The sequence below is a fragment of the Psammomys obesus genome, unplaced genomic scaffold, assembly GCF_907164565.1.
Source record: "Psammomys obesus unplaced genomic scaffold, mPsaObe1.curated_primary_1811, whole genome shotgun sequence".
Taxonomy (NCBI): Eukaryota; Metazoa; Chordata; class Mammalia; order Rodentia; family Muridae; genus Psammomys; species Psammomys obesus.
In genome coordinates, this window is record NW_026589732.1 from 3,398,359 (window position 1) to 3,416,727 (window position 18,369).

Sequence of the window (18,369 nt, forward strand, 5' to 3'; positions counted from 1 at the left end):
GATACCCATAGGGCCATAGACTGCCTGGGCACTCTCAGCTGTATCGTGGACCCTTCCCTCCAGGGTGCTCTGGAAGTAGAGGAGTCTGAGATGTTGTGTCAGAGATTGTTCCTGTCACGCTGCAGACCAAGGATGCTGAGTAATCCATGTTGAAGTTGAAGGTTCTGTTTTTAATTCTGGAGACTTCTCCACAAATACTTCCTCTACTCCCAAGGCAGTCCTGCACCCAAGTACCAGGGTGGCACTTTCTCAGGTTCCCCTTTGTCTGAAGTGGGCTGTCTGTGGTTCTTGCCAGCTGGATGGCAGGTCATGAGTTCCAGGGGAACTTGGGCCTTGCCATTGGCCTTCAGTCCTTGGCCTGCTCCGCCCTTCTTATGGTCCCTCTGTTTGATGACATGGATGTTGACAGATGTCCCATCTGTCTAACCTGGCTGGTCTGACCTTGCTTGTCCCACATTGGTCTGGCATCTGTGGTCTCTCTGACTTGCTTCTATTGGTCTAGGACATGGGTTTCTTCAGTCTGCTCCTCTGTTTCATTGTCCTTTATACTTTGACTCTTAGATGGGAAGGTCTTACATTTCAGGTAGCCCTCCCACCCCCCGTAACCCAAAGATACAAGTCTCCAGGAGGGAGTTCCCTTTCAGTTCATTTCTGCCCATGTCACGGTGTCAAAGATAATGAGGAACATGCTGATGGACAGTTGGGTTTGGATAATGTTTGTGGATATCAAAGCCAAGATACATACAGGTTCATATGTGCAAATGGAAGTCACAACATTTTTATAACATTCACTGTAAACAAGAAACGAAAAGCAGTGAGATTCCAGGTTTTCTGCCAGTGAGCCTGCAAACTTGCCCTCAAGAATCTTCATGTTAGCCTTTTGAGACACACGTCTGTCTTGTTACCACAGAGGCAATAGATTCAGAGGCATCGGGTGACTTGGTGAATGCAATGTAGCAAATAAGGGGCAGTGTTCAAATCCTTAGAACTGAGAGTCTTACTATAACCCTGGTCTCAGGCCTTCTCCTTCTTCTCTTTTTTTTTTTCCTGTCTGGCCCTGGCTGTCCTGGAATTCATTATGTAGACCAGGCTGGCCTCAAACTCTCAGAGATCCATCTCTGTCTCCCAAGTGCTGAGATTAAAGGCATATACACGCCTGGTATATCTTTTGTTCTTAAGATAGTTCTTTCTATTAAAAGTTAATTACATTGTACTGTGTGTGTGTGTGTGCGTGTGCGTGTGCGCTCGCACATATGTGCACTCACGCAGTTGCGAGTCGGCACTCCATCCTGCACCTCTGTTAGTTAGAGGACACTTTGGAGAAATCAGTCTCTCCACCCTGTGGGTCCCGGAGATTGAACTCAGGTCGTCAGTCTTGGCAACAGGCTCCTTTATCCACTGAGCTGTCTTGCTTGCCAGAGATAATTCTTTCTTTTTATTCCCCCTAAATCCTCTTTTTAAATTAATTTTTACTTGTTTATATTAATCACAGGTTATTTACTTTGTATCCCAGCCATAGTCCCCTCCCACATTTCCTTCCAATCTCCCTCTCCCTCCCTTACCTCCTCCCTGCCCCTTTCCAAGTCCACTGCTAGGGGAGGTCCTCCTCCCCTTCCATCTGACCCTAACTTATCAGGTATCTTCAGGACTGGCTGCAAAGTCCTCCAATGTGGCCTAGCAAGGCTACTCCTCCCTCTGGGGGGTGGGGGAGTAGAGGGGAGATAAAGGAGCCAGTCACTGAGTTCATGTCAGAAATAGTCCCTGTTCCTCTTACTAGGATACCCACTTGGATACTGAGCTACCATGGGCTACATCTGAGCAGGGGTTCTAGGTTATATCCATACATGGTCCTTGGTTGGAGAAACAGTCTCATAGAAGACCCCATGCCCTGATATATTTTGTCCTTGTAGAGCTCCTGTCCTCTCCCGGTCATATTAACTTCCCCTTTTATCGAATGATTCCCTGCACTCTACCAAAGGTTTGGTTATGAGTCTCCACATCTACTTGATAATTTTTCTTCATGGTAAAGTATTTCATTGTAACGCAATCATTTGCGCTCCTGAGAAATTGAGCATTTGCTTTGTTTTAAAAGTCACCTTTGATTTTTCACACACCTTAGCCCTCTGAAAGGGTTTCGGGTTAGGCCAGAGGGTCCCCGGAGGGACGTAGAGAAGAAGGAGACTGTGGCGGTATACGTGTTTCTGCTTCTCTCTGCCTTCTTAGCATGTCCCATGGTGGCCCAAACGCCTAAATAAGGGGCGGGAAGAGTGACCGCCATTCTGGAACTCCTGCAGTCTCGAGCAGAGACTGATGTGTTGGCTATTCGCAGGATCCACGAGAAGGAGTCGGCCGTGGTGTGCCCCGTCATTGATGTGATTGACTGGAACACCTTCGAGTACCTGGGCAACCCCGGGGAGCCGCAGATCGGAGGCTTTGACTGGCGGCTGGTGTTCACATGGCATGTGGTTCCCCAGCGGGAGCGGGCATTGATGAGGTCTCCTATCGACGTCATCAGGTCAGGCCCAAAGAGAGCACATTCTGTTGGGGGGGGGGCGTGGGGAGGTTGGCTGGCTGTGGACTTCCGCTCTCTACCTCACTGTTTCCCCAGAGCACTGATTGATCTTATTAAGTAGCTTTTCGACAGAAACAGATTTTATATTGGTATGTTTCAGCTAATTGATAGACAATTTTAACAGGGGGAAAATATCCATAAGCTAAAATAGCTAAAATTCGAATTTTCCCCTGGTGGTGTTGAGGGTTGAATCCTGGGACTCACACATGCCAGCCAAATGCTCTGAGACAGTCTAAAAATTGGTGGGTGGGTGGGGTGGGGTGGGGTGTTTCTCTTGCCCCCAGGGCATTGTGCATGCCAGTGGGTGGGGCTGAATTCCGTTCCTCCTCTTTCTGCTCACTCTTCCCTCTGACCTTGCCTCTTTCCGGAAGCGTGGTTCTGTCCTCTTTGCCCTTTGTCTTTGTCCCTGCCTTACAGGACTCTGGATTGCCTTCTGTGATGTGTGCCATACACAGAGGACTTGCCTGTTGAGCTCTCTGTGAACTTCCAGGCAGGGACTGTGGGGTGTGTCTGTGTGCCTCCAGGCTTTTCGAGGCACAGAGTGTGAGTTCGGTGTGCTTGTGGATGGATGAATGCATCTAAGGGCTCGGCTTGGTGGGACATGGACTTCAGGAGGGAGAGTGGTTAAGCCTCTCATGAAGGCTTTGTGCCCCTTCCACTGAAATATGGGTAACACTGTTTTCTAGGTCTCCGACAATGGCTGGGGGACTGTTTGCTGTGAATAAGAGATATTTTGAGTATCTGGGGTCTTACGATACAGGAATGGAAGTCTGGGGAGGAGAGAACCTCGAATTCTCCTTCAGGGTGAGTAGTTCTGCCTTCTGTGTTCTTCATTTCCTCTCTCTCTCTGTCTCTCTCTCTGTCTCTCTATTTCTCCTCCCCCCTCTCCCTCTTGCCCTCTTCAATATTGGTGGTGTATCCCATTATCCTGCAAGACAGTAACATGCATATCTTATCAACATGCTTGACATCATATTTAACTATCTTGGAAATGTACTTTCACATTAACATAAGACATGGGCTGGAAACGGCATCAAAAGCCTAGTTTCTCTCTCACTCTACAGGCAGGAGGAACTGAGGCTGGGTTGTGGACATGGCTCGTGCATGGTCACTCAGAGTTAGCGGCAGAGCCTGGCCTGAAATACCAGAGTCAAAGTCCTGAGCCTGTCGGCTTGTCAGTGGTCTCCTCATCAGCAGGATCAGAACTTAGATTTTAGCAGTGTTTCACCCTTGTTCTGCCTTCTTAAAAACAGTTAACCGAGAAGAATTTGGCCTCCCAACCCACAGCACTCAAACCCTACATTATAAACACCAGATGCTAGAGTTTGTTCAGAATGTCTTTGGGAAAATAAGGCCCCAAATGACTTTCCCCCCACTCCTGAGTTTTGGGTGTAATTCTAACAGTTTTTCTGCCTCTTCCCTAGGTGTCAGGATACTCTGCCTCTTCTAGAAGCTTCCTCTCTACCTCTCAAACCTCCCTTCTTCCTTGCTGTTCTCTTCTCTTCTGTGGCATCAGGTAATGAAGACATGTGCAACCCACTGAGGAAGTGAGTTGCTGGCGAGGTCTCCAGGGCCCTCCCCAGTCAGGTGCATGAGCTGTGTTGCCTGGCTTTGGGGCTCTTAGCCCCTGTGTCCTGTCTGTCTCAGGGCTGCTGTCTTGCTCTTTCCCTTTGTGTCAGGTGCATGTTGGTAAGTGGCCTCCATTTCTGTGGAGGATGAGAGCCTCAGCATGTGCCGCCTGGCTGAACTCCCTGTGGACCCAGCAGCCACCCCTTACCACGTGGCCTCTCCACCTCCATTGCAGATCTGGCAGTGTGGTGGCACTCTGGAGACTCACCCCTGCTCCCACGTAGGCCACGTTTTCCCCAAGCAAGCTCCCTATTCGCGCAGCAAGGCCCTGGCCAACAGTGTCCGCGCTGCAGAGGTGTGGATGGATGAATTTAAAGAACTCTACTACCACCGAAACCCCCGGGCCCGGCTGGTGAGTCTCTCCCCACATGTACGCCGTCAGCTGCATGGGGACCAAGCCCCGTAGTCCGGCTTTCCCAGCAAGGTATATGTGGTTATAAAAACGGGGCACACTGGGCTTTTCTGATATGACATGGGAAAGCCTATACTTCATTCATGGGGATACGCAATCGGTTCTCATTCTCCACAGAGCCGTGTTTCATAGAGACACTACCAAAACTGAATTAGTGGTTTTCATGACATTGTTTCTAGCAATATTTGGTTCCTGTGAGACTCAGACAAACGGTTTTGGCAGCCAGCTGGTACAGTTGTTATGTATATTTCTGTTTCAGGACACGTTGTTTAGTAAATACATTGTTGGTCCGTCAGTAATGACCACATGTCCTAGGGCACGCTTATCTATGTCTGAATAGCTCTTACGTAAAAGTATGTTCTCTATGAGGCACATCACAACTTACTTTTCTTTTACATTTATTTATTGCTGTGTGTGTGTGTGTGTGTGTGCGCGCGCGCGCGCAAGTGCACTTCTGTTTAGGTACCAGCATGACATGGCACATGCATTGAGGTCAGAGGAGAGCTTTGAGGAGTTGCTTCACTCCTACTGCCATGTGGGTTCTCGGATTCAAACCCATGTTGTCAGGCTTTGTGGCAAGTTCCCTTAACAGCTGAGCCATGTTGTTGCCCCCACAGCACTTCCTTACATTCAGAAATACAAGAAACACTGGTCGGGGCTGGTAAAGTCAGGAACACGTGGTGGAAAGCAAGGTCCCAGTAGATCGTGGAAGAGACACATGTTTATAGTGTGAGTGTAAAGCATGTAGGCAGGGCATGGCCTTCTTAGGCCTTCCTGGGAACATGTGTGTTGACTAGCTTGAATGTTGAATAGCCTGTGTGTGTGGATGTCTGTGACAGTATGGAAACACCACAAGTATTTATGTAGGGTGGAGACCGCTCATCATGGAGGTGAATTTGCAAGTACAGAACAGAGAGTGGCCAGGCTTGATTGTGCCTGTGAAGCCAGCTTGGGTTGTGTAGTGTCATCTGTTGGCAGTTGTACAGTTGTCCTAGCTTTCCTCTGTAACCAGCTTGGTTGAGTCTAGGTACTCAGGGTGGAAGTTGGCACAGTTTGTTGTCTGAAGTTACTGCTCAGAGCCCACCTGCCTTCTTAGGTGGAGGTCTCTTGTGTCCTTTCAGAGGCTTCATCCCAGCACTGTGGAACGGTTCACAACCTGGAGCCTTATTCTTCCACAGCTAGATCCCTGTGCCCAAGAATCCAGCCACACACCGAGCTGTACTCATACACCTTGTGGTGACTGAGGCCCCGTGGGAGCAGGCCAGCGACTGTCCTCAGGCCCATGGCTGAGAGGCTGCTATTGCCTCAGAGCCTCATTCGGCCCCTGCCTCAGGGACCTAGGATCTGCTCCGCCCCAGCCCCCACCACAATGTTTTGGGCCCATGGCCTCTCTCTCCCATCAAGCTCCATACGTCAGATGTCAGCTTTGCACGCCTGGGGGGCACTTGGCGACCGAAGGAGGTCTTCTCCAAGACATCTGTTCTTGCCCTTGATGGAAATTTCTCCTGAGGCCTTGCCAGCAGCCCTGGGGGCGGGGGTAGCTACCAAATCCTCATTTTATAGATGAGAAGCCTGAAGCACAGGGGGTTGGGGAGAAGGAGGAAGAGGAGACTGGGAAACTGAAGGAACCTACCCAAGGCTTGGTAGCTCATGGGAGGTAGCACGCTCCAGGGTGCCTCTCTCAGCTCTGCTGAACCCAGTAGTCAACAGCCTGATCTACCACATGGCTGTGTGCCTCAAGGGCTCTACGGTCATTTGCCTCAGCCTCCTCCACCTGTCGTAGTGCAACAGGCAAAAACACCTGCTCCTCACTGCCCCACTGCCTGGATCCCTGGGTTGCTGTTCTCAAAGTGGCCCCCTCACTCCCCAGAACATGTGAGGGGGTGTGGAATGCTCCTGTAGGTCAGTGCTGGTTGGGTTATGTTTGAAGATGGGCTTTGGTCAAAGATGGGCCAGTGAGCTGGCTCAATGGACAAAGGGGCCAGCCACCGAGTCAGAAGACCTGAGTCCAATGACGGGGTCCACATAGTGGAAGGAGAGAACTGACTATCACAAATTGTCCCATGGTCTCTTTATGTGCACCATGGCATGTGCCCATACGCACTCATACAAAATAAATGTTATTGTAAAAAAAACAAAAAACAAAAGCAGCACTGGGGAATAAAAATTTGAAGTGGCAATAAAAATTTATTGCTTTCCTTGCTTGTCAGTCTTCAACGGGATAACACATTTGAGCAAGGACAGTCATATCTCAGATGTCATCATTGTTCTTGAGCGACCGTTTGTGTGCGGCACGGTGGCGGCCTTTGTTTAGTCACTCAGGGTGCTTGCCTGCGGACTCACACGTGCAGAAGCTTACTGCAGCCTTGAGCTCATGTGAATGAGTTCAGCATTCAGCATGATTTGTGCCTCACTGTATTGAATATGCAAGTCCCTCATGATAAGATCTAGGACACTCTCCTGTGTTTGAAAGTGAACTCTCAGATAACAGTAGTAAGAAGGGTGCAGCCTAAGTCGTGCCATTCCTCTGGTTGGGCATGAGGCTGGCCTGTGGTCAGCGTCCACATTGGCCCAGGGGTCCAAGATGCTGACTCGGGCTTCGTGATTGGCTCCCAGGCTCTGTCTGCAGACACTTTGCCTCCTGACCTCATTCTCCTTCCTGGGCTTCCCCATAGCTGTGCCAGTGTGATGGTCTCTTCTTGCCTGTCATGGGACTGTCCCTGCTCCAGTGTGTTATTTTGTTGAAGACTGACAAGTGATTCCCCCAAATGGGCGATACGTAAATATTTGTCTACCCCCCAGTTCCTTCTTTTAAAAATAAATTGCATTTGATTTGTGTTATGTGAGTGGGTGTTAACATGCTGTGATGCACATAAGGAGGTCAGGGGACAATTTGTGGCATTTAGTTCTCTCCTCACACGCTAATGACACTGGCTACTTGAACATTCTGTGCCCAGCACCCAGCTCTGTAAACACGCTGGATTATATATTAGCTAGAGACTTCAGCGAGAACGCGTGTAGATAGGCAGGTCCAGGGACTGTAGGGACTCAGTATTCTGTTGTGTTCTCAGGAACCCTTTGGGGACGTGACGGAGAGGAAGAAGCTTCGAGCCAAGCTCAAGTGTAAAGACTTCAAGTGGTTCCTGGACACAGTGTACCCAGAACTACACGTGCCAGAGGACAGGCCTGGCTTCTTTGGGATGGTGAGCCTGGATCATAGTGGAATGGACGTTGCCAGACGTTGGGTCTGAACAACGATCTTGGGGGAAGAAAATCCCTATTTGTGAAGACTACAGACCTCCACCATTTTCAACCCTCCTGTCTGATAACACACTGTTCTTTCTTCTCCCCTTGGGCATCTGGGCCCTGGGTCCTGAATGCCAGGACAGGAAGGCAGCTGGAAGTTGTCAAGGATGAGCTATGGTTTGTTGTTGTTTAAGTGGGGTGTCATGGGGCATGTGGAGATCAGAGAACAGCTCTCTTCTGTCATTTTGTGGGACCTGGGGAATCAAACTCAGGCCATTAGACCTGTGTGGAAGTCCTTGTGCCCATGGAGCATCTCACCAGTTAATTAATTGCTGTTCTTGGGCGGGGGAAGGAGGCTTATGTGGTGTTTCTGTGTCTTCGTCTTTGCTGGTATTTTCACGTTACTTTTAGTCTCAACTGGCCAGTTCAGTGATTCCCAGTCCTTAAAAGCCACACAAACAATAGTGGAGGCAGAGGACTCACCTCCAGTCCTTCAGAAAACCTAAAAAAAAAAAAAAAAATGTAGAATGAGTCCAGCTAAGACGAGAGTCATGCTTTTGCTTTTGCTTGGAGCAGCACCATATCCCCATGGACCACTCTGTTGCTGCTCATCTGAAGTGCTGCTGCCCCTTTTGGGATGGGTGCAAAGCTAGGACTTAGTGTTAAATTATGTTTGCAGTGTGAAAATTTCCCAGAACACCGGGAAAGGTTTGAGTCTTGTGTCTTGTGATTCCAGAATATTCCGGATTCTCGTCTTCTTCTCCCCTGTCCCACCCTTGCTGCTCTTGTCTGTCAGGACGAACCCCACGTGTCATGTCATTCACTGCTGCCCACTTGAGTGTGCGTCTTCGCAAATGTGGCATTACCATAGGAATCAGACCTTTGCCACAGCCCGCCACATAGCCACTATGCCTTGCTGCTGATCTCTCTGCCTTTCAGTGCACACTCCTCCATTTCTCGGGCTGCCCTCTGGGTGGTCGCAGACTCTAGTGGGGCCCTGTGTCAGGCTGTTGCAGCTTGCTCCGGAAGGCTCCTTTAGCCTGAGTCACGCCTCCATGTGTCCTCTCCTGTGACTGCTTTTACCACGCTGAGAAGAAAACAGGCTTGGTTGTCTGTGGAATGTTTTCCCCATGGTACTGTCTGTAAGTTGCACCTCTCTGTTTTGTATTTCGTCATGAAAGCGAGGCCGTGACCCAGAGATGCTTGTGCCAGGGCAGCAATAAGGCTGCAACGGAGAAATAGAGATGTGAGCTTATAGGCCAGGTTTGTCCTCCGAAAGTGGAGCCAAGCTCACACCTGGTGTCAGCGTGGGAAAGCATTACGGTGACTAGCAGGAACTGGACAGAAGGACAGCGCTTGTCTCCTTGGGGCCTCTGTCCTCACTGTGTTCTCCCCAGTGACCTTGTGTGGGGTCTTCTGGTGTGTAGACATCTAGACCCACATGCCACCTCTGTGTTTTGTTTAGCTCCAGAACAAAGGATTAAGAGGGTACTGCTTTGACTATAATCCTCCCAGTGAGAACCAAGTCGATGGCCAACAGGTTGTTTTGTACCTCTGCCATGGGATGGGTCAGAACCAGGTAGGTGTAGGTCTCAATAGGGAGGGGCAAGCTTTGTTGTTCTTCTTTAAAAAAAAAAAAACCTTTTTATTATGTTTATTTACTTATTTGCCTGTGCATGTGTGCCTACAATGTGTGTGAGTGTGTGTGTGTGTGTGTGTGTGTGTGTGTGTGTGTGTGTGTGTGTAAGTCAGAGGACAAATGCAAGGGTCAGTTTTCTCCTTCTACCATGCGGGTCCCAGGAATAGAACTCAGGTCAGGTTAATAGCGTCTTTTTCCAGCTGACCCATCTCACCAGCCCTCTGTGAGTCCTTTAGAAAATTAACTTATATATATATATTCCTGCTGGAGTGTGACTCAGTGGCAGAGGATTAGCCTAACATGTGGGACTTACTGGTGTCTGTTACTTTGTAGTCACTATGACAGAAAAAAATCCAAGGAAGAAAGGTCTTATTTGGGCTCAAATAAGAGGCCAGCTCAGTGCCCCAAGACACCTGAAGCCCTGACAGGTCGTGGCAGTGGTGGCATGAGGTGGAGTGGTGGTGCTCCAGCACACCCCGCTTATTTCCCCAGCGTCATTGGTTCTCAACCTTCCTAATGCTGCGACCCTTTAATACAGCTCCTCATGCTGTGACCCCCGACCCTAAAATTATTATTATCACTACTTCATAACCGTAGTTTTGTTATGAATCGTGATGTAAATATCTGATATGCAGGTTGAGAAACTGCTGCCCTGGACGATCTTGTTCAGGGTATCTTCTGTCACATCACAAGGTACACTGACACATGCTGGTCACACTGTTGTTAGTTTTTCGAGTATACATCCCAGAAAGAACTACGCTACAACACCCGCCAGCCCGAGGCCTGTGTAGCTGTGGAGGAAGGGAAGGACATCCTTGTCATGCATCTCTGCCGAGACGCCGTTCCAGAGAATCAGGAGTTCATCCTACACGAGGTCAGTGACTGTGCGGCTCTCTCTGTCATCCTTCCAGGTCTGTAAGACAGTGCGGGAGGCCTCACTGTGACCCTGGGAGGTAGGGTCAGAGTCTGTGGCTTCTGGTGACAGTGGGGCTTTCTTCTCCTTCAGCCTTTTCTCTTACACCAGGAGCTGCGGTGGGGAAGAATAGAAAGTAGAGTCATCACAGATGTATGGGGGTCAGATGGGTTATACAAATGCCTTAAATACCCAAATGCCAGAACATGAGGTTAGACCCAAGCAGGAACTGCCTTGCTTCTCTGAGCCCCATTTAACTTTCTCTATGGGCTTGTTATAGCAGCCTTGTCCTGCTCCAGGAAGGATATAGTGGGTTCCCAGGACTTTCTGTGGGAGCTGTGAGACCCTATAGAGACTCATGGCTGCTTGGATGGAGCTGGCTTTCCACACACTGTTGATTGAAAGTGCGATGTCCTAGCACATCTAGAAGGCACAGGCCCCTGGCCCACTTGCAGCAGGTCCATGGCAAGACTTTACAAAACACTGGAGGAGCTAACTCCCAACAAAAGTAAGCTATCTTTTATTAGTCATTCCCAACTGGCATCAGGGATGGACAGAGATTCTGCTGCAACCGCTCAGAAAGGGGTTAATCTGAAATCCCATTCAGAGTTGAAATATATTTAGCTGTAGAAAAAAATGTAGTAATAAGCAGTGAAGTTTGCAGGCTCTCGGGAAGAACCAAGCCCTGTGGTTTCCTGTTTGACAGAAGAAAATAAGAGCTGGGCGTGGTAGCACACTCCTTTAATCCCAGCGCTCAGGAGGCTGAGGCAGGAGGATTGTGAGTTCCAGGCCAGAAGACACCATCTTAGAGTAAAATTAAAAACTTTAGGAAAAATAATCCACACACTCCCATAGTCTGTTGTCCTCTTCCCTTTGGGTTTTTCTTTTCTTTTCTTTTTTTCGTAACCCCAGATAGCGATAGTGCAATCTAGAACAAGACTGGTCTCATGCTGCATTGAGAATTTCACTGAAGGCTGGAGGGGTGGCTCCCTGGATAAAGCTCTTGACATGCGAGCATGAGGATGGCAGTTCAGATTCCCAGCCCCCTCATAAAGACCGGATGATTGTGCTAGCTGCCTGGGAGTCAGCACGTGGAAAACAGAGTCAGGGATCCCCAGGACAAGCTGGCCAGCTAAGTTGGTGAACTTGAGGTCAGAAGAGGCCCTGTCTCAAGCAAAGAAGGTGGAGGGATACCATGTCACCTGGTCTCTGCATGCTCAGGAGAAGGAAGCCATCAGGGATGGAGTTAGCTGATGAAGAGACATGAGGAAGGTCAATAAAGGATCTTGGCTGTGACCTCACTGAAGGAGGAGCCACCATCCCATCCTCCTGAGTAGTCAGCAGGTGGCGCTGTTTTGCATAGTTGATAAATATTTCTGAAATGCTGAAAATCACTCCCTAGGGCCTTTAAAAATCTGCCTGAAGGGAAATGGGGCTTTTCTGAGGAGCCACTAAAAATCATCTTGAACATACAACATCTGTTATCGTTTGTAGGATGGCACGTTAGTTCACAAACAGACTAGGAAATGTGTCAAGGCCACAAAGAAGGAGGTCGGCCCCGGCTTTGCACCACTCCTGAGGGACTGTACCAACTCAGATAACCAGAGATGGTTCTTCAAGGAGCACATGTCATAGTGCGTCGCCTTGTCAAGGAAGGAGCCCATCATGGCCATGGACATGGTGCCCAACGAGATGGAGAAAGTACCTGGTTGTCACAAGAATGAGAATAAGCTTTATACAGATTTTGAAAACTTTAAAAATGTCTCCCTGTGCCCTATCTCTGAGGGCAATCCCAAGGTGTTGCCTTTGGTATTTGAAGGCTTCACTAGGGTATTTTTCTATCAAGATGTACATTGTACAGTGGTGCCTTTTTTCTCATTAGCAAAAAGGTAAATATTTTATTTTGGTACTTACAAAGGCTCGTTGATGTTTGCAGTGTATACTTTGCACAAACTGGTAATACCTCAAGTGTCGTGTTAGAGTAACTCCTCACTGGGGCAAGATGGACACTAGAAACATCGTGTTGATTTCGTTAGGTGTGCGTGAGATGAGTGGTCTGGGTTTATACAATAAAGACTGCTTTCTGCTTATGTGTTGTTACCACGGCCAAAGCTTTATCATAACGTCCGTACTGACCAAAACAGACTAACCAAATCTGAAAGCTCAAAAGAAACAGTGTGGTTTACCAAGGTCATTCAAACTTGAGCATGTATACCTAGTCACGCCTAGTCCGAGGTTGGCTGGTGGCTTTGAGTAGTACTTGGCCACTGTGACTTTAAAACATGTTTATAGCACTCTTAATATTTTATCACAAGATAGTGCCCGGGGGGGGGGGGGGATGTCCTGTTCCACATGAAACTCAACTTTCGAGTTTGTTCTTAAGTAGTGTTTGATTATGTAAATCGGTGTGAGAGTTTGTGACAAAGCAGCTGCTGTAGACATTGCTCAGTCACTCAGACGTGTGAGTGATCCTGAATCTGCTCCAAGAGCTTGCCAACTTGTTAAAGCTAGTAGGAGCGATTCAAAGTATCATCCGTGAACCAGGGATGTAGGCCAGTTGGTAGAGGGCCCGCCCCTATCATGCACGAAGCCCTGGGTTCAGTCCTTAGTACCCCATTTTTTTTTTTTAAAAGTAGGCTTGGTGGCACACCCCTAATCGCTGTACTTGGGCAGTGGAGCCAGGAGGATCAGAAGTTTAGGGTTATCATTGGCCATACAGAGAGTTTAAGGTTAGCCTGGGCTACGTAAGAGCCTGTCTCAAGAAAACATCAGTGCAAAGGTGGACTGTAGATCATGTTTCTGTCCCAGTCAATTGTGAAAATACATATGTGATTGATTGAAAAGTGTCACCTCATGTCTCTAGCTCTTCTCTCAAACTTTAGATCCTTCTGGAATGATGCTAACAGCTCTTCAGGAACCGGCCTGCTCTGCCTAGATCTAACTGCTGACCTTAACTGCTCTGTGCTTCAGTTTGTGTGAGTGAGGTGAAGATCAGAAAACCGAGTTTGGGGGCAGGAGCAGCTGAGGACTTAGCCTGGTTCAGGGCATGTGTGTGTGGCTGCTCTGAGATGTGAGTTTTGATCCTCTACTGCCTTTTTTTCATATGTAGGTAGTATGTGTATACTCATGTTTACGTATCCGAGGCACATGTGTAGAGGTCAGAGTTCAAGGTGTCTCTCTTGATCACTCTCTGCAGGCCTGCTGTCTGCCAGGCTCTTCTGTGCATACTGGGGGTCCATCCTCTGGTCCTCACTTTCAAGGCAAGCACCTATCCTCTGAGCCACCCACCCCTTAGATTCTTATAGAAACCCTGGGTAAAATTTGAAGCACAGTGAATGGCACTAGGGGTTTATTCAGAAGCAGATAAAAAAATAATGCAGTTGTTTTCTCTTCAAGGATTAAGCAGCTCTTGAGCAGGTGGGAGCATAGGGCGGGTGATCCCTGCATGGCTCAGCTCTCACGCTGTGGGCCTGCCCGAAGAACCCTGCCCTGTTATGGAGATGTGTGTTCTGCTTTCCCCTGCCTTCTGTAGTGTAGGGTCAGGTGGGCCTGGTGTGGCAGGGGAGGCCCTCCCCAAACACAAGACAGCAGCCTGGGTGGGCCAGACATGCAGTCAGCGTCCGAGACTACACCCCGAGTGTGGGAGGCTGCACCTGGTCTTTCTGCATCATGGGTATAGCAGCCAGCTGGCTTTCCTGAGGAGTCATCACTTACTCCTTCCACCAAGAGCAGTAAGCTTTAGGGTATGAGAAGATGCAGAAAGTAATCCTCGCTTCCTTTTCGAATGCTTTCTTTCCCTTCAGTGATGGGTGAAGGGTCTGAAAAGGCCACATAGGTGTGAGGAGCCACCCAGCTGTGGGTCTCCTGTCTCCAAGGTATGGATGCGAAGCTGGTATGCAGAGTCACTGAGGTGGATTGCTTTGGGTCCTAGGATCCGTTCTGCTTTCCTCTTCTGGGCTCTCAGGAGAGTGTCAGCCCCAGCTGGGCCTTGCTGGGGACCTGGCTGTTTGATGGTAGATCTTCACCTTGTGTTTTTCATGGGTGACTTCTGTATCCAGGAGGACAGCCTGATGCCCAGTTTCACAGAACTTTGTTTATCCTGGCAGGTGGCTGTGGCTCTTTTCTCTGTTAGGTCTAGTAGAACCTACCAAGATCACCGTCCTCTGGGAGAGCACTGACCTGGAAAGAAAGACGTTAGGGTTAGCAGTGTCAGCCAGTGTGCCCTGGGAGGAAAGAAAACCCCGTGAAAAGCATTCGGACTGTATTACAGATCCAGAGAGGAGCGAGACAGACCTGTATCAGTCAAGCCTCTTTAGAGTAACACAACTGATAGGATGACTCTATACATACAGCGAAAGGGGATTTCATTCTTTCAAAAATGGCTTACAGGCTGTGGTCCAGCTAGTCCAACAGTGGCTGTTGACAAATGGAAGGTCCAAGAATCCAGTAGCTGTTCTGTCCACGAGGTTGGATGTCTCCACTGGGTTTCGGGACACACCGGGATCTCAAAGAAGTAGGCTGTAATGCCAGTGAAGGGGTGTACTTACCAGGGAGAGTGAGACCAAGCAGGTGAAGAGCAAGCTTCCTCCTTCTGTGTCCTTTATATAGGCAGCCAGCAGAAGGCGTGGCCCAGATTAACACTGGATCTTCCCAACTCAAAAGATCTGGATTAAAAGTGGGTCTTCCCATTTGAGATTATTTAGTTAAGAAAAAAACCCTCACAGGTGTGTCCAGGTGCTTGAATGTTAATACTTCCAGATGTAGTGAAGCTGAGAACCAAGAGTAGCCACCTTCTGTGCAGGCCTCAAGGAGCCAGCAGGAGGAGGGACATCAGTAGATGGGGCAGAGGAATGGAAGTGTGTGGGAACCCTGGTGGCAGAAGCCCTTGCTGGTATGTTCAGGCTGTTACCTTGGCACTTTCCCCAGAGCTGAGCCTCCTCTGTAATGCTACATGGAGTTAGGTGGTCTCCGGGGCAGATCTGCTGACTGCAGGGTGTGTGGAGATCAGAAGGATGAGGCCTACAGGAGAACAGTCTGTAGGAGGAGGCTGTGTAATCCAGACTGAGGAACCTGGGAGGGGTGGCGCGCCAGAGTGACCACACCTATCCGCTATGAACGAGTTAACCCCACACTCACTGGAGGCTGGGGCAGTGGGCATAAGTTATCACCTAGGTTGGATACCAGTTCTATAAAATAATGCGAATCCACTACAGATTCATTACCCATCTGCATGATGGCATAAATGCTTCTGGTGATGTGTGTTACACACACACACACACACACACACACACACCCTCAATGTGAACATCAAACCCACTGCCTTGTGCATGCTAAGCGAGTACTCACCAGGAAACCCCCACGTGTCTCAGAGATTACAAAATGCTTCTTAAAGTTTACAGTCTTCAGCTTATTGCTGAGTTAATTCCATTAAAACTTAGCTCCATCAATCCAGCCCACTTCTCCCCTCTTTTCTGTTATCGACATTCCATGTCGTATAAACCCAGCAGTAGAATGGCATGATTACTGCTTCAAACAGTAAAACACTATACACACAAACACTCACAGGGTCCTTTAGTGTCCTGGCGCAGGTACTGGTTCCCGAGTTGTACTTTACTTTCTGAGGGTCCACGCGTTGCTTGCATTGTGAGGACGTTAGTGATTCTCCGAGGGCTAGATCTATTTGCAGCAGGTTATTTGCTGCTTATTTGGGAAATTTTAAATCCTGCCTTCCGTGTTTGTGAAGTAGTTTAGCTGGGTAGAGGACCATGGTTGGCTGGTCTGGCTGTTTATTCCTGGACTGGGGTCCCCGTGACTTCACATCAGTTTCTGGGAACTGCTGTGGCAAGGATGCCCATCCAGTTTCCTCTACATGGCCCTCCCCTCCTTCTGCCAGCAGCTCTAGCATCTTCATCAAAGGTCTATTTAAGGGACCACAAGCTTTCTCTGTCAGGCTCCTCCCCACCCCCACACCCCTGCCAGACACACACACACACACACACACACACACACACACACACACACACACCACAGTGTAAGTCTGTGTTACAGTAGTGTCCCCCTTCCAAGTGTCTGCCGGTTTTTCCTGCTGTAGCCGAGAAGTTAGCAGGGGAAATCGGGATTCACCTACTTTCTCACGGTCCCTTGTAAGTCAAAGGGCAGGGTGTGCACAGCTTTCCTTGTTTCTCAGCCCTGGGTCTTGAAGGAAATCAAAGTGTGGGCTACCTCTGCCTTCTCTGAGGCTTGCGTTCTGCTTCTTGCTGCTGGCAGGAATCAGTCCCTATGTTGGGACTGAAGCTCATCTTCTGGAGGTTACTGCTGAGAGCTGCTGTATGATGGTGTTGTGTGGCTAGGACCCGAGACGGCCTCCAGGAGCCAAGTTCAGATTGAATGCCTAGAATTAGAGAGCCACCAGCGGATTTCTTCCATCCATAGGAATATAGGTACTGCATGTACGGTGGGATTGGAGTACCAGGGACCCTCTGTTAACCCCGACTGACCATTCTAGAAGATTCCATTTTGGAGATTGATTAAAAATTTCCTCACATGATCAATATCTTGCTGCTCAGGAAAGATTTATTTTACTTATAAAGGTAATTATTGTGTTTATATATTATATGATTATACATAATATTATTTACATAAACTATAAATTATATTATATATGTAATTACAGTGCTTTTTTATGGACTGAGTGTCCTGTCCTAGCTGCCAGCAGCAAGACCTTAAGGAGTGAGACTAAGGAGGGTGCAGGGCTGGGGCGAGACCCTGCATGAGAGGAAAGGCAGGCAGAAGGGAGGCTCCAGCAGCCCCACCGGCATGCCTTCCTTGAGTGACACACTAGGTGGTGGTGTCAGCTCGGAAATAGGACAGTGCTTCTGTGGTAGGCAAGACAATTGGTTTCACAAATCCTGCAAATCTGAGGTCCACGGGATGGGTGGATACCTGGGAGGCTCCCAGAAGCCACCCAGTGCCAAATATAGTTGACGGGAGATATGGAGGCTGTCGAGGAAAGGGTGTGTTTGCAGACACAGCAAACTGGAGCTCAGTTCTCCTGGTTTGCACTTCGCATTCTGTCTTACAGACATCTTTTGGTTTCGGCTTTGTTGGAATTCTGTAAGGGTCGGGACCTCTTTTTCAACCGTGCCTTCACAAACTGGCAGTCCTGTCCTAGATTGTATTAAGATCCAATCCTGAGAAAGTTTTGAAGGCTTTATCATCTGGCCTGGCACACTACAGCTGCAATGCTTACTTGGAAAGTGTGGCTGCAAATACTGGCCTGTCTTCTAGTGGGCTGCAGAGATGGCTCAGGGGTTAAGAGCAGTGTCTGCACTTCCGGACGACCTGAGTTCAATTCCCAGAACCCACATGACAGCTCACAACCATCTGTAACTCCAGTTCCAGGAGATCCAACTCCTTCTTCTGTACCCTTCGAACACCAGGCATGAATGTGGTACACAGACATGCACACAGGCAAAACACTCATACACATAATGAAATTAAAATAAAAGCAAGCAGTATCCTCCATTCCTTTCTTTATGCATAGCTTCAGAGACTTGCTTTTTATGGGGATTATATCATTTGATCTTGTCAGGTTGCCTGGGGGAGGGCAGTGGTCTCTGTATGCAGTTTTTACTCATGACAGTGATGATAATTAACACAATCAAGGCAATGTTCTAAACAGTGTGCTCACTAGAGTCTCAAAATACCAGCCAAGATGCCAGTCCACACAAACCCTGGCCCTCTTTTAGATAAAAATACTGGGAAGCACACTGACCTGGTCTTAGGTCACATGGCTCCCCGGACATACTCCAGAATTCTGTGGTTGCTGCCCTGTCTTGGCGGTTAGGGGAGGAGAGGTGACTCACAGGTCCCCAAGGGTCCCACGGCTCCCACACGCTGATGTAGGGCCATCAACTCTTAACCCACTTACACAACACTGTTATCGACAGCCCGAATGA

At 48.8% G+C, this 18,369-nt stretch overlaps 1 protein-coding gene across 3 annotated transcripts in view; it reads left to right on the plus strand.

The window, feature by feature from the left end:
* The window catches only part of Galnt12 (polypeptide N-acetylgalactosaminyltransferase 12), a 68,109-nt gene that overhangs the window by 13,865 nt on the left and 35,875 nt on the right, over window positions 1-18,369 (plus strand). For 2 of the 3 annotated variants that reach the window (XM_055605224.1, XM_055605225.1), the window contains exons 4-9: window positions 2,330-2,515; window positions 3,259-3,376; window positions 4,377-4,553; window positions 7,685-7,816; window positions 9,325-9,438; window positions 10,226-10,372. In XM_055605224.1, coding sequence (XP_055461199.1) covers window positions 2,330-2,515; window positions 3,259-3,376; window positions 4,377-4,553; window positions 7,685-7,816; window positions 9,325-9,438; window positions 10,226-10,372 — 874 coding nt within the window. Of the gene's footprint in view, window positions 1-2,329; window positions 2,516-3,258; window positions 3,377-4,376; window positions 4,554-7,684; window positions 7,817-9,324; window positions 9,439-10,225; window positions 10,373-11,905; window positions 12,506-18,369 lie in introns of those variants that run through there. The other variant, XM_055605223.1, reaches the window with a different exon arrangement.